The 19,552-nt window shown below is 42.8% G+C and overlaps 2 protein-coding genes across 5 annotated transcripts in view; one reads left to right on the top strand and one right to left on the bottom strand.

The window, feature by feature from the left end:
* spire2 (spire-type actin nucleation factor 2) overlaps positions 1-19,552 on the top strand; it is a 114,405-nt gene that overhangs the window by 80,385 nt on the left and 14,468 nt on the right. For all 4 annotated transcript variants that reach the window (XR_013796428.1, XM_079603000.1, XM_079603001.1 and 1 more), the window contains 7 exons: positions 6,014-6,094; positions 6,232-6,396; positions 6,650-6,736; positions 8,708-8,828; positions 8,972-9,138; positions 9,354-9,576; positions 18,412-18,536. Coding sequence is in view for 3 of the 4 variants with exons in the window: in XM_079603000.1 (XP_079459126.1) it covers positions 6,014-6,094; positions 6,232-6,396; positions 6,650-6,736; positions 8,708-8,828; positions 8,972-9,138; positions 9,354-9,576; positions 18,412-18,536 (969 nt within the window). In the remaining variant the exon portion in view is untranslated. The remainder of the gene's footprint in view (positions 1-6,013; positions 6,095-6,231; positions 6,397-6,649; positions 6,737-8,707; positions 8,829-8,971; positions 9,139-9,353; positions 9,577-18,411; positions 18,537-19,552) is intronic.
* LOC306993338 (uncharacterized protein) overlaps positions 1,257-19,552 on the bottom strand; it is a 50,737-nt gene continuing 32,441 nt past the window's right edge. Inside the window, exon 2 of the mRNA XM_079603042.1 lies at positions 1,257-1,364. The gene's annotated coding sequence lies outside the window, so the exon portion shown is untranslated. The remainder of the gene's footprint in view (positions 1,365-19,552) is intronic.

The following is a 19,552-nucleotide window of genomic DNA, read 5'->3' as shown; positions in this document are numbered from 1 at the left end:
GCGCCAGAGAAACAAGGGTGCAGCCATCTTTAGAATATTGTCTTTGAACTTCCATTTTTGCGGTCGCTCTGTATATTTCTATGGCATTGCTGTCCAGAAGTATTTACGTATGCCGCTTTTCCATTACCAGAACCAGCTCAACTCGACTCGACTCGGCTCGCTTTTCGCTCCGTTTTCCATCGCAGATAGTACCTCCACAATAGTACCTGGTCGTCATAGCGACGCCGCAGGAAACTGCCGTGACATAATCTTCTACGCGACACACACCCGCTACCCACACACACAGGACAATGGAGGATATCGAGTGTATGCTGTTTTACATAATATTAGTAATGGGTATATCACGCAATCTCTGGCCAAACTATTTAAAAATGTCGGGGTTATTCAGGATTCTCCGTCTGGCGCGTGCAATGATGACGCAGTGAATAGTGACGATTCTCTCTGACCAATCAGCAGTCTGCCGTGTTTCACGTCACATTTTAGTATCGCCTCAGCTCGCTCAGAACCTCGCCGGAGGTGATACGAAAAAAAGTATCTGGAAGCAAGTACAGTTACAACTTTTACACAGTGGAAAACCAAACAAAGTCGAGTCGAGTCGAGGCGAGGCGAGCTGGTACTGTGTAGTGGAAAAGCGCCTTTTATGTACTTTACATTAAGTAAATCTCTGGTTCATTAAGTAAAGTTAACGAAAGTTGTCATGAGGATTGTAATGTTTAAAGCATATGTCTTAACAAATGTCAGTAGACCGGAAAGATTTTAAAACGAGCCGTTCATTCATAAATACGCAAGATCGCTGTGAAAATACAGACCGGAAGACATGCCTTTGGCTTGCTCAGTTGGGGATATTCAATTTAATTAATTAATGAATAATACTATTGATTAGCATTACCAAACATGTCAAGTCAAGTCAAGTCATCTTTATTTATATAGCGGTTTTTACAATACAGATTGTATCAAAGCAGCTTCACAGTGATAACATGAAAATAATACAAAAAACAATTTCATCATCGTCCACCTTTAAGGCAGATCTATAATATTGTTGAATATTAAATGTCCCCAACTAAGCAAGCCATAAGGCAAGGCAACAGCGGCAAGGAACCAAAACTCCATCAGGTGACAGAATGGAGAAAAAAAACCTTGGGAGAACCCAGGCTCAGTCGGGGGCCAGTTCTCCTCTGGCCAATGAGTGAACAGTGTATGAAGTTCAGAATGAATCAGAGTATTTGTCCAGTTCCGGTTGGTTGAAGTCGGAGTGGAGAGGAGGAGAGACTGGTTGACACTTCAGGGCAGCGGCGTCGTCGTGTCCTGGCGCTGGTCCTTCATCAGATCTGGATACGGCCTGGTTCCGGTGGACAGCGGTAAACCTCGGGATAGACAGAGAGACTAATATTAGAGTAGACGCCATCCTTCTTATGATGTACCAAGTACATCAGGATTACGGGAAGTGTTCCCGGTCCCGGCTGTTCTAAACTATGCAGCCTAACATTGAATTATATAAGTCTATAATGTGTTATGTGTATGCTAGGCCGAAGAGATGTGTTTTTAGTCTAGATTTGAACTGACAGAGTGTGTCTGCTTCCCGGACAATGGTAGGAAGACTGTTCCAAAGTTTTTGTGCTAAGTAGGAAAAGGATCTACCGCCAGCAGTCGATTTTGATATTCTAGGTATTATTAACTGGCCGGAATTTTGAGATCGCAGTAGACGTGAAGGACTATAATGCGTTAAGAGCTCGCTCAAGTACTGCGGAGCTAAACCATTTAGTGCTTTGTAAGTGATCAGCAATATTTTAAAATTTATACGATGTTTAATAGGCAGCCAATGCAGTGTTGACAGAACGGGGCTAATATGGTCATACTTCCTGGTTCTAGTAAGAACTCGAGCTGCTGCATTTTGAACTAGCTGTAGTTTGTTTATTAAGCGTGCAGGGCAACCACCCAGTAGAGCATTACAATAATCTAGCCTTGAGGTCATAAACGCATTAACTAATTGTTCTGCATTATTCATTGAGAGCATATGACGTAATTTAGATATATTTTTAAGATGGAAGAGAGCGGTTTTACAGATACTAGACACATGACTTTCAAATGAAAGATTGGTATCAAAGAGCACACCCAGGTTCCTAACTGACGACGAAGACTTAACAGAGCAGCCATCAAGTGTTAGACAGTACTCTAGGTTATTACGTGTGGAAGTTTTTTGTCCAATAATTAGAATCTCTGTTTTTTCTGAATTTAGTAGTAGGAAATTACTAGTCATCCATTTTTTTATATCAGCTATGCATTCCGTTAATTTTGTGAATTGGTAGGTTTCGTTAGGTTTTGAAGAAATATACAGCTGAGTATCGTCGGCATAACAGTGAAAGCTAATTCCATGTTTCCTAATGATATCTCCTAATGGTAGCATATACAGAGTGAACAGCAGCGGTCCTAGTACTGAGCCTTGTGGTACGCCATACTGAACTTGTGATTGATAAGACATCTCTTCATTTACTGCTACAAACTGATAACGGTCAGATAAGTATGATTTAAACCATGCTAGTGCAATTCCACTAATGCCAACATAATGTTCGAGTCTATTTAAAAGGATGTTGTGGTCAATGGTGTCAAATGCAGCACTAAGATCAAGTAATACTCATAGAGAGATACAACCACGATCGGATGATAAGAGCAAATCATTTGTGACTCTAACGAGAGCTGTCTCGGTACTATGGTACGGTCTAAATCCGGACTGAAAATCCTCGCAGGTATCATTTCTTTCAAGAAAGGAACACAGTTGTGAGGATACTGCTTTTTCTAATATCTTTGACAGAAATGGCAGATTAGAGATCGGCCTGTAATTGACTAGTTTTGTAGGATCAAGTTGCTGTTTTTTAACAAGCGGTTTAATCATAGCTAGCTTAAAGGTTTTTGGTACGTATCCTAGAGACAAAGATGAATTAACGATATTAAGAAGAGGATCTATAACATCTGGAAGCATCTCTTTCAGCAGCTTAGTTGGTATAGGGTCTAACATGCACGTTGTCGATTTAGATGATTTGACGAGTTTGCAAAATTCTTCCTCTCCTATAGCAATGAATGAATAAAATTTTCCCTCAGGGAGACTACAACGCACTTCCTGATGCGATACTGTATTAGACGGTTGCATAGTTATAATTTTGTCCCTGATATTATCGATCTTATAAGTGAAGAAGTTCATAAAGTCATTACTGCTGTGTTGCTTGGAAACTTCTGGGCTTGAAGCTTTCTTTTTCGTTAGTTTAGCCACTGTTTCAAATAAATACCTAGGATTATGTTTATTTTCTTCTAATAGGGTTGAAAAATAAGCAGATCTAGCAGCTTTTAAAGCCTCTCTGTAAGCAATCGAGCTCTCCTTCCATGAAATCTTAAACACCTTTAGTTTTGTTTTCTTCCAGTTGCGCTCCATTTTTCTGGCTGCTCTCTTAAGGGCCTGAGTGTGCTCGTTGTGCCACGGCGTTGGATTATGTTCTTTAATCTTCTTTAAGCGCAGCGGAGCAACTGTGTCTAAAGTGCTGGAAAAGAGAGAGTTAAAAGTTTCTGTTGCAATATCAAGTTCTTCTAAGCTATCCGGGATGTTGAGATGATGAAACTGATTAGGAAGATTATTGATAAAGCAATCTTTAGTGGCAGAAGTGATAGGTCTAACATATTTTTAACACGGAGTCGACTTTGCAGCCTTGGCTAAATGTAATTTACACAAGACTAGATAGTGATCTGAGATGTCATCGCTCTGCTGCAGTATTTCAACGGCATCAACATCTATTCCATGTGATAGTATTAGATCTAGAGTATGATTACGACAATGAGTAGGTCCTGACACGTGTTGTCTAACTCCAATTGAGTTTATAATGTCTTTAAATGCCAATCCCAATGCATCTTTTTTATTATCTATGTGTATATTAAAGTCACCAACAATTAGTACTTTATCTGCAGCCAATACTAATCCTGATAGAAAGTCCGCAAATTCTTTGATAAAGTCTGTATGGTACCCTGGTGGCCTGTATACAGTAGCCAGCAGAATTTTCAAACGTGATTTATCGTTTACACTAGATATTTTTACATTAAGCACCAACACTTCAAAATAATTATATTTACAACTAGATTTCTTAGTGGTTTTGAAAATTACAGCAACACCTCCTCCTTTGCGTTTCAGACGAGGTTCATGTTTATAACCGTAATCTTGTGGGGTTGACTCATTTAAAGCAATGTAATCGTTTGGTTTTAGCCAGGTTTCTGTTAAACACAGCACATCTAGGTTATAATCTGAAATCATATCATTAACTATTAGCGCTTTTGAAGTAAGAGATCGAATAGTCAGCAACCCAAGCTTTATCATTTGCTCATCCGTATTATATCTGTTTTTTATTTGTTGAACATCAATTACATTTTTAACCTTAGATGGGTTTGAAAGTTTTTGGGATTTCCAAGTTCGGGGAACAGACACAGTCTCTATATGATGATATCTAGGTGAAAGAGGCTCTATGTGATGGGATTTATCTGACCTTGGTGACGTGAGGCCGCTAGCAGACGGTCGGTTAAGCCAGTCTGTCTGCTTCCTGACCTGAGGCCCAGGTTGTCATGTTTTATCTCTAAGACTATGAGCCAAATTACTAGAGAGAAGAGCAGCACCATCCCAGGAGGGATGAATACCATCTCTTTTCAACAGGTCAGGTTTGCCCCAAAAACTTTTCCAATTGTCTATGAATTCTATATTATTCTGCGGACACAACCCAGACAGCCAGCCATTGAGTGAACACAATCTACTAACTATCTCATCACTCCTGCAAACAGGAAGGGGGCCAGAGCAGATTACAGTGCTTGACATCGTACTTGCAAGTTCACACACCTCTTTAATATTAATTTTGGTGATCTCCGACTGGCGGAGTCGAACATCATTAGTGCCGACGTGAATAATAATCTTAGAGAATTTACGTTTAGCATTAGCCAGCACTTTTAAATTTGCTTTGATGTCAGGCGCTCTGGCTCCCGGCAAACATGTGACTATGGTGGCTGGTGTCTCTATTTTCACGTTCCGTGTAATAGAATCGCCAATAACTAGGGCACAATCAGAATAATTCTCAGTGGGTGTTTCACTGAGCGGGGCAAATCGTTTTGTTATCGGAACGGAAAAGTGTTTTTTTGATCCGCGACTAGAGCGATCTCTCACTGTCACCCATCTGCCCTGCTGCACGGGCTCTACTTCAGCCGGAACCGACTCATGTAAAGAATTTACTAGGCTAGGCGCATCCAAAATAGTATCTAAAGCTCTAGCACTCTTCTTACTATTCTCGATTAAAGTTTGGAATGCGTGTCTCTAGTTCTGAAATCTTCTCCGTCAGCCTGACTGTCTCCTTGCATTTATCACATATAAATCCTATATTGCCGACAGAGAAGGCTATGGTAAACATGTGACATGAAGTGCAGGTGACAATAACAGGAGAAGACATTACTCACCGTGTTTGTTGACTGATTCTTACTCACCTGGGCTTTTATGAACTCAAAGGCGCGGGCTCGCGAGAGAAAAATAAATAACTGAGCGCACGGGTGGTGCGTTAAAAGGCTAGCGAGTTAGCGTGTTGTGCTGACAATAACGGAAGCTAGCAATGTCAGGTTAATCTGAGATGTTGGGTAAGCTGTATTTAGTAGTATAAACAACTAGAAACGATAATAAATGATGGTTCAAAACAGAAAGAAATACGAAGCTAATTCGAGGCTTAGACGCAGCAAACAAACTCACAGCAGCAGCAGTCACAGCGAGGCAGACAGGAGCAAACATGGACGTTTTATTATTATTTTAATTAATACTGTGAAGCTGCTTTGATACAATCTGTATTGTGAAAAGCGCTATACAAATATTCTTGACTTGACAAAAGACAAGCAAAGCGCTGAAAAGGGGCGGGGCTACATAAGGTCTATGTTTGTGGGAGAATTTAATATTCAAAGCTTTATACCCTTCTCTCGTATGTTCTGATAAGTATCTGATATTTTCCTGTAGATGCTGAAGAAGATCAGAACAGAGGAACCACACGAGGAAAACTCTACCACTGAGCTTGATGCTCTTCAACACACTGACTGGGTAAAAGACGTGCTTATTAGAACAGTAGTTGAACTGGTAGTTTCATATACTCATATTTGTCTTCGTGATGTCCAGAAGTATGAGCTATGATTAATGTAATAATGGAAACCGTGTGTGTTTGTCTTTTGTTCATTTAGACTCGGCTGTGGGTGCAGCTAATGAAGGAGTTGAGGCAGGGTGTGAAGCTCAAGAAGGTGGAGGAACAGCCGTTTAACTCTCTCCCCACCGAGTTCAGCCTCACGCCCTTCGAGATGCTCATGCAAGATATTCGTTCACGCAAATATAAACTTCGCAAAGTTGTAGTGAGTCCCTTCTAACTATGCTAACTCATGCTGAGGGCAGTGAAATGGCACTGAGGTAGCTGTAGTAAGCACATTTTAAGTGGTTTATCCCTGAATTAATCTTATCCTAACTCGGTAAGTCGACTATATTATGTGTGAGATTACGGCTTTGGAAAGACTTTTCAGCTGATGCAGCATGACAGCGATTAACCAATGTTTTTATATTTGATAATAACTATAATATCATGAATCTATGCCTCTTTTTCTTTTGCAGGTAGATGGAAATATTCCCACGTGTGTTAAACGAAATGCTCACGAGCTGATTTTGGACTTTATCAGATCAAGACCCCCTCTTAAACCAGTTAGTCGCTGATAATATTTTGTAACTTGTGCAATAACACCATGTCCTAACCAGACACAATACAAATACAGTTTCTTACATTGTTATTCTAACTAACACTTTTTAGTTACATTTACTTAAATTTCTTAAAAACTTAATTGTAAAAATCTAGTAATCTGTACTATTCACATACTATTCCATGATTACTCGGAAAACCCAGGTTCAGAATAATTGATTGGTTTGAGTGCAATTTTGTCAAGCAAAATTTCCTCCGAGCTTATTTCCTCTACTTCTGCCAATATCTTTCTCTAGTTGCATTCACTCATTTCCCAAAGTCATCTTGAATATTGTCAATACAACTGAAAACTTTGAGAGAACCACATAAGCTGACTTAAGCTGACCTAAAATGTTTTTGTTTGTAGTGGTTGTAGTAGATGTTTTGCAACCATCCCTTTGGTTGGGCACTTGGAACGTCATTTATATTATTGTAATTCCTATTGATGCAGCGATGAAACAAGAAATCACAGTTATTTGGTTTCAAAGGAAGGGAATAAATTGGTTGCTTTTAAAAGGTGACCTATAGCTTCTAACAAAATCATTAACTAGTCTATTTTTCATGTTGAATAATGATAAACATCCTGTGAAACTTTTCATTGGGTTGATACAATCCCTCTATATATTTGACAATATCTTGCAATTAAACATACTTGAGTCACACACAAACTTCAACATTCAGCATGACAAACACAACAATGGTGGCAATTAAATATTATTTATTTTTATCAATTGTATGCAATGCACTCTGGGAGTAATTCTGAGTAGCTATAGTAGGTTAAGAGTAAATCTAAAGTAAATGATCAAGTACTCTCTTCAGTTCTTTCTAGAGCTCTTGTGTAAGTGAACTATACTAACTAAGCATTTTTTAGCACAACATAACTACCGGTATTCCTATTTCACTTATTTTTTTAGGCCAATCGGTTTGCATGCTTAAGTCTAACTAATTACAATTTACAGTGTACTAGTCACAATCACGACAAGCAGAAGGATACTTTGTTTTGTCAGCTGGTTTCTATTTTTATTCTATTATTATTCTTGCGCAGGGCAACATCCATCGTTCCTCTCCACATAACTGTTTATTCGAACAGTGACCAACCACTTTTTCAGCAGGCCTTGTTTCAGAAGTATTTTTCACATTAAGTTTCTCCAAAAAAAAGCTTCTATAAAGAATTCTATTTCATGTACCAAACCAATCAAATTAACTGAAAATTTAATTTATAAGATTTACTTGTACTTGGTGAGCTGCAATGAGCTGCTTATTAAGCATTGCCAATAAATGTAATCGAATCAAAAACGTTAGTACAATATGACTAAACAATTGACAATATGTCAGTATGGCAGGTGCAAAATATTCACATAATATAAATGTAGAAGTAGTGAAGAGATATTTTAAGACAACTTTAATTCTGTTATTTGCATTGCTTGACAGGAGTGAGACACTCTTGTGCTGTGATTTCAGTTTTCATGGTAACTGCGACTTATATGATTGATCTCTGTTCATGATTATGGGAAGTGCTGTTTTTAAATCAGAATTTTAAAATGTTAATTTGGTCCCGTTTTATATACCGTTTTATAGGCGTCTTTAACTACTATTTATATATTAAAAATGTGATTAAATGCAGGTAGCTACTTTTAAATGTAAGAACAATGTAACAACATGTATTTATAAGTAATTTGCATCAAATGCTGTATTTTAACGTAAGTAGATAGTAGGTAGAGACACTTTTTTGTTTTTATTTTATTTTTGCTTTTAGTTACGACAACGTTAAAAGACAAACTACTTGTCACTGGAAATGTTTCACATTGTTCCAGGTTTGGACACGGTGTAAAACTTTTGCATTCACAGCTTTCTCTGAAGAAGAGAAAGAAAGAGTGGTTAAACCATCAGCAAAATGTATGTACGGTTTTGTTTGAAGACTTCCCTGACGTCCGCAGGTGTCTGAACGCTGCTTGCCTCCTGCCCCTCAGCGACCGCAGTCGCTCCATGATCGAGTCCTGGCTGAGATCAGACAGGATCACAAACTGAAACCTGTGGAGACACACAGTCCAAAGAGATGTATGTTATTCTCGTATCACACCGGAACAACACAAGCTTTTAGAAACAGCGTCCTTAACACTATCAGTCCTCCTTGACTTCTGTAGGTCTATTCAATCGTGTGTTACGTAGATCACTCACAGCAATGTTTTGTCACTCTTCAGCATTTGGCTCATTACCGTGTCTGGCACACACCTGCCAATGTGACATCAAATCCACTTCCTGCATTGACCTGTCAATCACAGGAGCAGGGTACCGCCCACCGTCCCGCATGCGTGTTCTTCTAAAAGCTCCAACACTGGAAGAAATGGAGGAGATGAATATATTTGAGGTAAGATATTTCAGTGCAGTCAGCATTTCTTTTCTGATCTTGCTCTTTCCTTTGTGGCTACAATGGTCATGGAGAAAATGTAGACTTTAAGACTTTAACCAGCATAATTCACATGATCATTTCAGAAGCCGGTTTGTTGGAAAACTCTCTGACTTAGTTTGTTTGAATTGTATTTTTAATTGAAATAATTGCGCCTCTATGTTTTTTTTATGAAGGATGAAGAATCTCCAGATGGTGTGGATATCAGGCGGGTGGAGAGCTCTCCTACACCTCTGAAGAGAGATCGCTCCTTCTCTGAACACGACCTGGATGAGCTCAGAGGGGAAATGATGTCATCCCGCTCAGAATCACCTCAGCTCACAGGCGCTGGTTCCCTGAGAGGAGAGAGACCTCGATCACACACACTGACGGGGGTCAGACCACCACACATCTATCAAGGTCAGACCTGGATACATATCTGGAAAGACGTAAAAGTAGCTCAGCAAATTGAACAAATATATAATTATTTTTCTGTCAAAAAAAGGGTGTCAACATTAAACTTGAACACACACAGTACAATTACGCTTAATACAACTAATAATGCTTAGAAACACAGTATTTCTTTTATTTAAAGACCCCCTGTGGTGAAAATAAGTTTTTAATGTTGTTTATGTGGTGTTTTTAATATGCTTTAAAACAAACCATGTGCAAATTCATAACTCAACAGCATTGCTGAGTATGAAATGGGTTTGAAATCGTTGGTATTTCTTACGTCACAAAAACCTACTTTGTAACCAGTCAGGTCAACGTAGTGGGTGAATTATGTATATAATGTATATTACGATGTTATGATGAACTATACGCCGTTCTCCACTGACATAGTTAAAAGTGTTTCTAAGGATGTTGAAGGCAGCTGTCTGACTCTGAGCTGAGGAACGCGAACATGGTTTGTGTAATATTAAATGTCATATTAATTACAGCTATGTGTCCGACGTTGTAGAGAGCAATACATAAAATGCAAAACCATTCTGATAGGCTACATCGACTTGTCGACGACCCTGAATGAGTGAGAAGCGGGGCTCATTTGCATATTCACGGATCTGCATACTATATAAAGCGAGGGGTTAGAGTTACATTCAAGTTATTTTAAGGCATGAATATAAAAAATTTCACAGAAAAAAAAGTTTACATATGCTATTTTGATGATCAAAGATGAGTTTTAAGGAAAAAAATTATTGACTACTGGGGGACTTTAACTTAATAACAATACATTTACCATAAATTACATGCTGGTACTTTTGTGAACACTGATGTGTGATAAAAGGAAAGCAGTTCTGTTTTTGAATCAGTTAATTGGAATGAACCCTATGAACAAACCGATTTGCAAAAGCAAAATGGTATCTGCTACACTATGTTGAATGAATGATGAATGAATGAATGTCTTTATTGTCATTGCATTTGTGTACAATGAAATTATAGAGCCACTCTAATAAGGTGCACCATTATAACTTAAACAATATAAGACTCCTATCATGACACACTCAATTACAATCAATATAAAACACTAAAAATATAAAAAAACTCCTATCACAACATACACAATTGCGGTCATACACATACACCCCCCCCCCCCCCCCCCCCCCCCCCCCTAATACACACACATACCCGCGCACCCACGTGTACATTCAACTTCTCACTCATCATTCATCCCAAATTTAATCCACATAAATTTACTCATTCATTTATTAGTGGCTAATAAATATCTTTTAAAATGTTAAGTAGCTATGCAAACTGCATCAAAAAAACTTAAAAGGTTTAGTTTCATTTAGGACTGTTATTGCTTTAGGAAAGAAGCTGTTCTTAAATCTACTAGTCCTTGTCTTTTGACATCTAAAACGTCTCCCTGAGGGCAAGAGTTCAAACAGCTGGTGACCAGGGTGAGAACAGTCAAGTGCAATTTTGGTTGCTTTTGACATCAGTCTTGAAGTAGCGATTTCCTCTAGTGAAGGGAGAGGACAACCGACGATCTTCTGTGCTGTGTTGATTACTCTCTGTATCCTTTTTTTGTCAGCTACAGAGCATCCAGCGTACCACACAGTTACACAGTACACCAGGATGCTCTCTATGGAGGAACGGTAAAAAATTACCAGCAGTTTCTCAGACAGGTCGTTTTTCTTAAGGATCCTGAGAAAATACAGGCGCTGTTGTGCCTTTTTTACCACTGCTGCTGTGTTGTCCGTCCATGTGAGTCGGTCCGAGATAAGGGTTCCCAGGAATTTAAAATTGTGCACTCTCTCCACCGGGTACCCATTGATGGAAAGAGGTCGGTGCTCAGCGCTGCACTTCCTAAAGTCTATGATCAGTTCTTTGGTTTTCCCAATGTTGAGAGACAAGTTGTTTCCTGTGCACCATGTGACCAGTCTATGGACCTCTGCTCTGTAGGCCGACTCGTCACCCCCTGAAATGAGTCCGACTACTGTTGTATCATCCGCGAACTTTATTATGCTGTTGCTGGGGTACACAGGGGTACAATCATGAGTATACAATGAGTATAACAAAGGGCTCAGCACACAGCCCTGAGGGGAGCCGGTGCTGAGAGTAAGAGTGGAGGACTTATGGGGGCCAAGCTTCACACTTTGGGGCCGGTTAGTTAAAAAATCTGTAATCCAGTGGCATATTTGTGTGGATAGTCCTAGGTCAGACAGCTTACTGGTGAGGATGTGTGGGATGATCGTATTAAATGCAGAACTGTAATCTACAAAAAGCATCCTCACATATGTCCCACTGTGCTCTAGATGGTTTAGGGCTGTATGAAGGGCTAAGGTGATGGCATCATCCGTCGACCTATTTGCTCTATATGCAAACTGGTATGGGTCTAGGGTAGATGGTAGACTGGTTTTGATGTGTTTTAATACCAGCCTCTCGAAGCACTTCATAACTACAGAGGTGAGTGCCACCGGTCTGTAGTCATTTAGACCGCTGGGGGAGGGTTTCTTTGGAACCGGGATGATTATTGATGTTTTTAGGCAGGATGGAATGGTGGCTTGGGCGAGTGACAGGTTGAAGATTTTGGTGAACACTGCAGTAAGCTGGCCAGCACATTCTTTAAGCACTTTCCCGGGTACACCATCTGGACCGGCAGCCTTACTTGGGTTCACAGATCGGAGCACCCGCCTCACTTCCCATTCTTGCACTGTTAGTGAATGAGTGCTGGAAACAGATGGAGATAGCAGCACACTCGATGTTTGTTTTCCCACCTCAAAGCGAGCAAAGTAATTGTTTAGTTCCTCTGCTAGCAAGGCATCTGTATTAGAGAGCGTGGAGTAGCTGCTCTTGTAGTTTATAATGTTTTTTACACCCTGCCATGTCCGCCTTGGGTCGTTCTCTGTGAAGTGATCTTCTATTTGTTTTTTATAATCCCTTTTCGCCTCCTTAATGGCCCTTTTCAGGTCAGCTCTAGCTGAGCTGTACCTGGCTGTATCCCCAGACCTAAATGCATCATCTCTGGCTTTTAAAAGTGTCCGTACTGTTTTATTCATCCAGGGCTTCTGGCTAGGAAAAACTTTGATATTCCTGTTCACAGTAACAGTGTCCACGCAAGCTGTAATGTAGAATAGCACAGTTTGGGTGTATTTATCCAAGTCTGGTTGTGCAAATATATCCCACTCAGTGTGCTCAAAGCAGTCTTGTAACTGTGCAAGAGCCCCCTCTGGCCATGTTTTAATAGTCTTTACTTCAGGCCTAGTTCTCTTCCTAAGGGGTCTATATGCTGGAATAAGGAGCAGTGAAATATGGTCAGATAGTCCCAAGTGTGGCAAGGGAACTGCCCTATATGCATGCTTAATATTTGAATAAACATGATCCAGTGTGTTTTGGCATCTGGTTGCACATTTCACATACTGGATGAATTCTGGTAGTACAGTTTCTAAGCGTGCCTGGTTAAAATCTCCAGCTATGATGTGAACGCCGTCAGGGTGGGCCCTCAGCTGTTTATTTATTGTGACGTGCAGGTGGGCTAGCGCTGAGCTAACATTAGCATCTGGGGGTATGTATATAGCTGTGACAATCACAACCGTCAGCTCTCTAGGTAAATAGAATGGTCTACACATGACTGACAGAGCCTCTATGTCAGGGGAGCAATAGCTGTGTATAGTTCTGCTGTTCAAACCCCAAGCATTGTGCACGTATACACACAGTCCTCCTCCCCTTGTCTTACCGGAGTCTTTGCTGCGGTCCTGTCGGTGCATTGTGCGTCCCACTAGCTGTACCGTGTTGTCAGGGATATCCGGGTGGAGCCAGGTTTCTGATATCACTAGCACACAGCAATCCCGCAAGCAGTTGTTATTCGCCAGCTGTAGTTCTATGTCGTCCATTTTGTTGACCATGGACCTAGCATTGGAGAGAAATATGCTCGGTAGCGGTGGCTTGTTCGGTTGTTTCCGTAACCTGGCCAGTAATCCGGCTCTGCAGCCCCGCTTCTGCTTCCTCTCCCTGCGCCGCCTCCGCTGTTTGACAGAGCCGATAACAATCCAGGGAGAGCCTGGTGATCTCGCTATCACCGGGGGAATGTTGTTAGTTCTCTGGTAGTCTTTAGTAATCACTCCATTGAGCTGTAATCCCAAGTTTATAAGTTCGTGACGCTTGTATACATAATTTGCTTGACATTGCTCCAAAACAACTATTAAACAAAGAAAAAAACTCCATACTGGGCACCAAATTAGAGAGCTGTAAGCCGCTGCACTCGCGCGCGCCGCCATTAGCCAGGTTAAATTCTTTTAACTTCTAAAAAACTTCTTGACGATACTTTTGACTTTTTTACAATGTAAAAGTGCGCTCCGCACATCCACATAAAATTCAATCAATAATTTTTTCAGTGTTCGTCGGTTTAACTCAGCAGTTCCTCTCTGCCCAGCCGTGCTTGCGAGTCCCAGTTTGTGTCTCTCCCATTCCTCATTTCCTGTTGGTTTTTATCCTGTCTCTCCACCCCAATTACTGAAACAAGAGACAGGTGTTTATCATTTGATCTTAACCTACTTACATGCTGCTCGTCCTCTGGCTCTCTCTCCCGTTGCAGACCTAGCTAAACCACGCCCCCATTGCCACAACGTTGTAGAACAAAACATCCAAGTATGTTCAAGTTATGTTGTCCACAGACCTTATTTTACTCATAAACTGAAAACCTCATTATAAAACCCTATAGGAAAATCTTGAAGATTAGTCGTCAGGGTTTTGACGTCATCCCTGCAACACTCTATTGCTACTTTGGCTAGTTACTCCTTAGACCCGGCACATGCTCTACACTAGTGTCAGTATATTACAAAATGCATCAGACTCCAATTCAAAATGCAATGCAAGTACAAAATGAAAATGAGACGATAACTAAATAAAAACCAGTTTATAAACCAATACCAAACTAAATAAAAACCAACACCAAACAAAAACCAACAACACCGGAGGGCGAAGGGGGGAACAAGAGTCAACGGGGCTTGGGAACTGGGGACAGAAGGGCTTGGGGACCGAAGTGCTGTGGCCAGCAAAGCACGGGGTCCAGGGCTGCGGAAAGCAGCGTAGGTGGAACCCCTCTGGCGGCCGAGCAGGACTTCAAAGACACTCTGGAGGCTGGCGGCGAAAACGGAATCCCTCTGGAGGCCGAGCAGGACATCGAGGACTTTCAGGAGGTCGAGTAGGACGGCAAAGGCGAAGCCCGTGTGGAGGACGAGCAGGTCGACGAAAGCAGAGCCCCTCTGGAGGCCGAGCAGGTCGGCGATGGCGGAGCCCCTCTGGAGGCCGAGCAGGACGGCGAAAGTGGAGCCCCTCTGGAGGCCGAGCAGGTCGGCGATGGCGGAGCCCCTCTGGAGGCCGAGCAGGAAGGCGATGGCGGAGCCCCTCTGGAGGCCGAGCAGGTCGGCGATGGCGGAGCCCCTCTGGAGGCCGAGCAGGTCGGCGATGGCGGAGCCCCTCTGGAGGCCGAGCAGGTCGGCGATGGCGGAGCCCCTCTGGAGGCCGAGCAGGACGGCGATGGCGGAGCCCCTCTGGAGGCCGAGCAGGACGGCGATGGCGGAGCCCCTCTGGAGGCCGAGCAGGTCGGCGATGGCGGAGCCCCTCTGGAGACCGAGCAGGATGGCGATGGCGGAGCCCCTCTGGAAGCCGAGCAGGTCGGCGATGGCGGAGCCCCTCTGGAGGCCGAGCAGGTCGGCGATGGCGGAGCCCCTCTGGAGGCCGAGCAGGTCGGCGATGGCGGAGCCCCTCTGGAGGCCGAGCAGGACGACGATGGCGGAGCCCCTCTGGAGGCCGAGCAGGACAGTGAAGGTAGAGCCCCTCAGGCGGCCAAGCAGGACGTCGAGGACTCTTACGAGGCCGTCTAAATAATGAGACTAAGTTTGATACTTGCATGTATGTGTCTCGCCCATTTGAATTAAACTGTCCTGATGCAATTTGTTGAGGCTCCAATAGATCTTTGCTGATGTTGTCTTGATGAGAGAGAACCAGTGTGAGTCAGAGGGTCTTTGGTAAATAGAAAGACAAGGCCGCAGCCTGGCACAAGCTTGGGGGTCCTTGGGGGACTTCTAGTTCAGCATCATCTTCACATTAGGACTTCTCAGGAAGGGCCAAAAGAGTAAGAGAGCAAGAAGCAAGAGAGAGCTAAGAGGCTAGTGGTGGGTTCACACCGGACACGAATAGCACGTCAAATTCGCGCCTGCCGCGTCTAGTTATACGCTTGACCACTTTGTGTCCATTCGCGTGTCAAGAGCGAAATTGATGCGCGTAAAAACATAAGTTTGAAGCGAAATTGACGCGCTTCGATATATTGACGTGGTCGATATGGGTCCCGACGACATTCCCCGCTTCAATTTCAATTTCACCGCACGCGAATAGCGCGTTAGGCGCGAGTGATTTCAATGTTAAGTCAATGCAAAGACGCATTGCGCGCGTAAAAAAAACCTGCGGCGCGAAAGAGGCGTAGAGTGCGGCGCGGTAGACGCGAATACGCGTCATTCGCGCGTCAAGTTTGCGCGAATGGCGCGACTAGGAAGGCTGCACGTCAGCTGGGACTCAAGGCTGCTCAGTTCAGGAACACTGGTCTGCTCAGGCTCTGGAACACTGGTCAGCTCTGGAACACTGGACAACTGAGGCTCTGGAACACTGGTCAGCAAGGACACGGGGCCGAAGAGAGGTTGAAGCGGGGAATGTCGTCGGGACCCATATCGACCACGTCCTCTCTTGCGACCTCCACGGGTCCCAGGGAATATGGCTAGGCAGGTTTCCTCAAAGGATTGCTTGTAGACAGAGGTTTGCTGAACAGGTATCCGTTGTGCTGACGGAAGGGAGGTCAGGGAAGCTTCTAGTAGCAGTACTGGACCTTTCCCTTCCAGCTTGACGGCTGGTTGCTATGGTCTCCTCAGTCTTTCGAGCACACATGGCAAAATACTCGAACAAGGTCATATAAGTCCCTGACTCTCCTCCAGGTAGAGAAACATTAGGACTGGGAGAAGCAGGCAAAGGGGCAGGCCGGGCAACAGACAAGGGAAACACAGAGACTAAATACACAGGGTAATGAGAAAACAAGGAACAGGTGACACTAGAGCTGGGGAACAGGTGAAACAAATTAGACAATGACAAGGGCGGGAAACCTCAAAGACAGGAAGTAAAACAAGACAAGACAAAAATAATACAGGACACAAAAACTAACAATCCTGACAGCGTGGTAGATGCACACATTTGAATTGTTACGTACTGATCTACCCAGCGGGACATAAGTTGGCATCATAGACTGTATAAAACAATAGATGTAGTGTCCGTTACGTCACCCGAAGGTTTCTGAAGAGCATTTTTGAAGCCCAAAGTGGGCAGAGCCGGCAAACCGAAGATGGGCAAAAAGGCTGGATTAGCTGAGGTGACGTGACGGCTAATAGTGACAGCAGCGGCAATCCACCTGTCACTCAAGTGGCCACACCCTTAATTATGCAGAACTTTAAGGCTTAATATAATTTAAACCGATGAGTTATAAAAAAAATCACTGCCCCTAAAATTAGCTATATAGACCAAAACCACTTTTTTGCACCAGGCTGCTTTTTTTCTGCTGTAAAGTTGGGCATTTTAACTTGGGGGTCTATGAGATTAACTCTCTTTTGGAGCCTGTCTCTAGAGGCCAGTCGATGAACTGCAGTTTAAGTCACTTCCGTGTTGGATTCAAGAGAGAGACCAGAAAGTTGCTGCTTGGTTGGCATACACTTGCTGCATGTCTCATAAAACTGCTAATAGCGCCGCGCTGCTGTGGAGGGAGGAATGTCAGTAAACAAGAAATATGGATCAATGGATTACGTGAACGATTCGTTCACCTAAAAGATTTGTTCAAAAAAGAACGATTCGTTCACGAACGTAACATCACTAGCCGCCACTGATCTGTTACCATGGACACGAACACTAATCATCACAACTGTTCGTTAGTTGATCATCACTGTGCATTTAAGTTCCTATCTTTGTTCTGTTCATTGTCCAGTATTGCTGTAAACATGCTATCTTGCATGATGGCTGTTACTGAAATAAACCTTGTATTATATTCTCATCATCTTTTTCTTCCTTTTGGATTGAGCGTTACAGTTGCCTCCAATAGATGTTTAAAGGGTTTGTTCACCCAAAAATTAAAATGCTGTCATGAATTACTCACCTTCATGTCGTTTCAAACCCGTAAGACCTTCGTTCATCTTTGGAACACAAATTAAGATATTTTTGATGAAATCCAATGGCGCGTTAACGAGAACACCACGACGCATGCGTGCAGGAGCTGGCGTTCTGACATATGACGTCGTGCTGCTCTCATGAAGGCGCGTCGGAGACGGATACGGAAGAGAAGAAATTGTTGAATAAAGTCTTTACTTTTTGTGCGCAAAAAAATTATATTTCTCGTCGCTTCATAAAATTAAGGTTGAACCACTGTAGTCACATGGACTATTTTAACGATATCTTTCCTACCTTTCCGGGCCTTCAAAGTGTTAATTAAATAAATAGCTGTCAATAGAGGGGCCCTGAGCCTTCGGATTTCATAAAAATATCTTCATTTGTGTTCCGAAGATGAACGAAGGTCTTACGGGTTTGAAACGACATGAAGGTGAGTAATTCATAACAGCATTTTCATTTTTGCCTGAACTATCCCTTTAAGCTAGAATATTTTAGCATGTTTGAGCACATTGATAGCATGTTTAAGCAGATTTAGCAGATAGACTACTGTATATATAAAGATGTCTGACTGTCTTTCTTTCTTCTCCACATTTTTTTCCTTCTTTCTTTCTCCAGCCTCATTTCCTGTGTGTGACAGGATGCCCCAGTCCACCTGTCACTCCTTTAGCTCTGAAGACAACAGCAATGATGGTGCAGAAAGTGCTGCAGCGTCTCACGGGCTCTCGAGACGTCAGTGGATGGTCAGTGGTATTTTGCCCTAGTTCTTAAAGGAATTAAGTGGGCAGCATCTGTAACATGCTGTCGATTACCACAGACAATTATTTCCCTTTGTTTCTTTAAATGAACATATTTAAGGCGAGACACGGCAGGCAAAAACATCGTTTTTTTTTCACTGGTCAATTTTGAGATTTTGGGCTATTTGTCTTCAATAACATGTCTTCTTTCAGACTTGTGGTGAAAAAAAGTCCAAAATACACATTTAGACCCATTTTGGATCTAAGACGTCTGAACAAAGCGCTAGCAAGGCGAAAGTTCAGAATGCTCACGACCAGAAAAATCCTCGCGCAGATTCGCCGAGGAGACTGGTTTATGGCGATAGATCTGAAAGACGCGTATTTTCACATACAAATTGCGTCACGTCACAGGCGATTTTTGAGATTCGCCTTCGAGGGCCGGGCATATCAGTACACAGTCCTGCCATTCGGCCTATCCCTAGCACCTCGTACATTTACAGTGTGCATGGACGCGGCGCTGGCACCCCTGAGACTCCGAGGCATTCGAATTCTGAACTATTTGGACGATTGGCTGATTCTGGCTCAATCGCCTTCAGAACTCGCTCACCACAAGACACTAATACTCGATCACCTCGAGTGCTTAGGTCTGAGAGTCAATTGGGAGAAAAGTTCACTGTTTCCCAGTCAAAGGGTCTCCTTTTTAGGACTGGATCTGAACTCATGTGCCAGGCCACCTGAATGTAGGCCCAGACAGACTCTCACGGAACAATGTTCCGACGGGAGAGTGGTCTCTACACACACAGACAGTGCGTCTGCTGTGGAAAACGTTCGGCAGAGCGGAAATAGACCTGTTTGCAAACCAGGAAAACGCTCACTGCCCAGAATTTTTTTCGAAGAGCACGAACGCGCTGGCCAGTGTCTGGCCCCGCCGTCCGCTCTATGCTTTTCCCCCTGTCTCACTCCTGCCTCAAGTGCTGGAGCGGATCAAGGAAAGCGGATGCTCGGTGCTACTAGTCGCTCCA

The sequence above is a fragment of the Phoxinus phoxinus genome (genome assembly GCF_949152265.1).
Source record: "Phoxinus phoxinus genome assembly, chromosome: 25".
NCBI classification, from domain to species: domain Eukaryota; kingdom Metazoa; phylum Chordata; class Actinopteri; order Cypriniformes; family Leuciscidae; genus Phoxinus; species Phoxinus phoxinus.
This window is presented reverse-complemented; position numbering and strand designations above follow the sequence as displayed.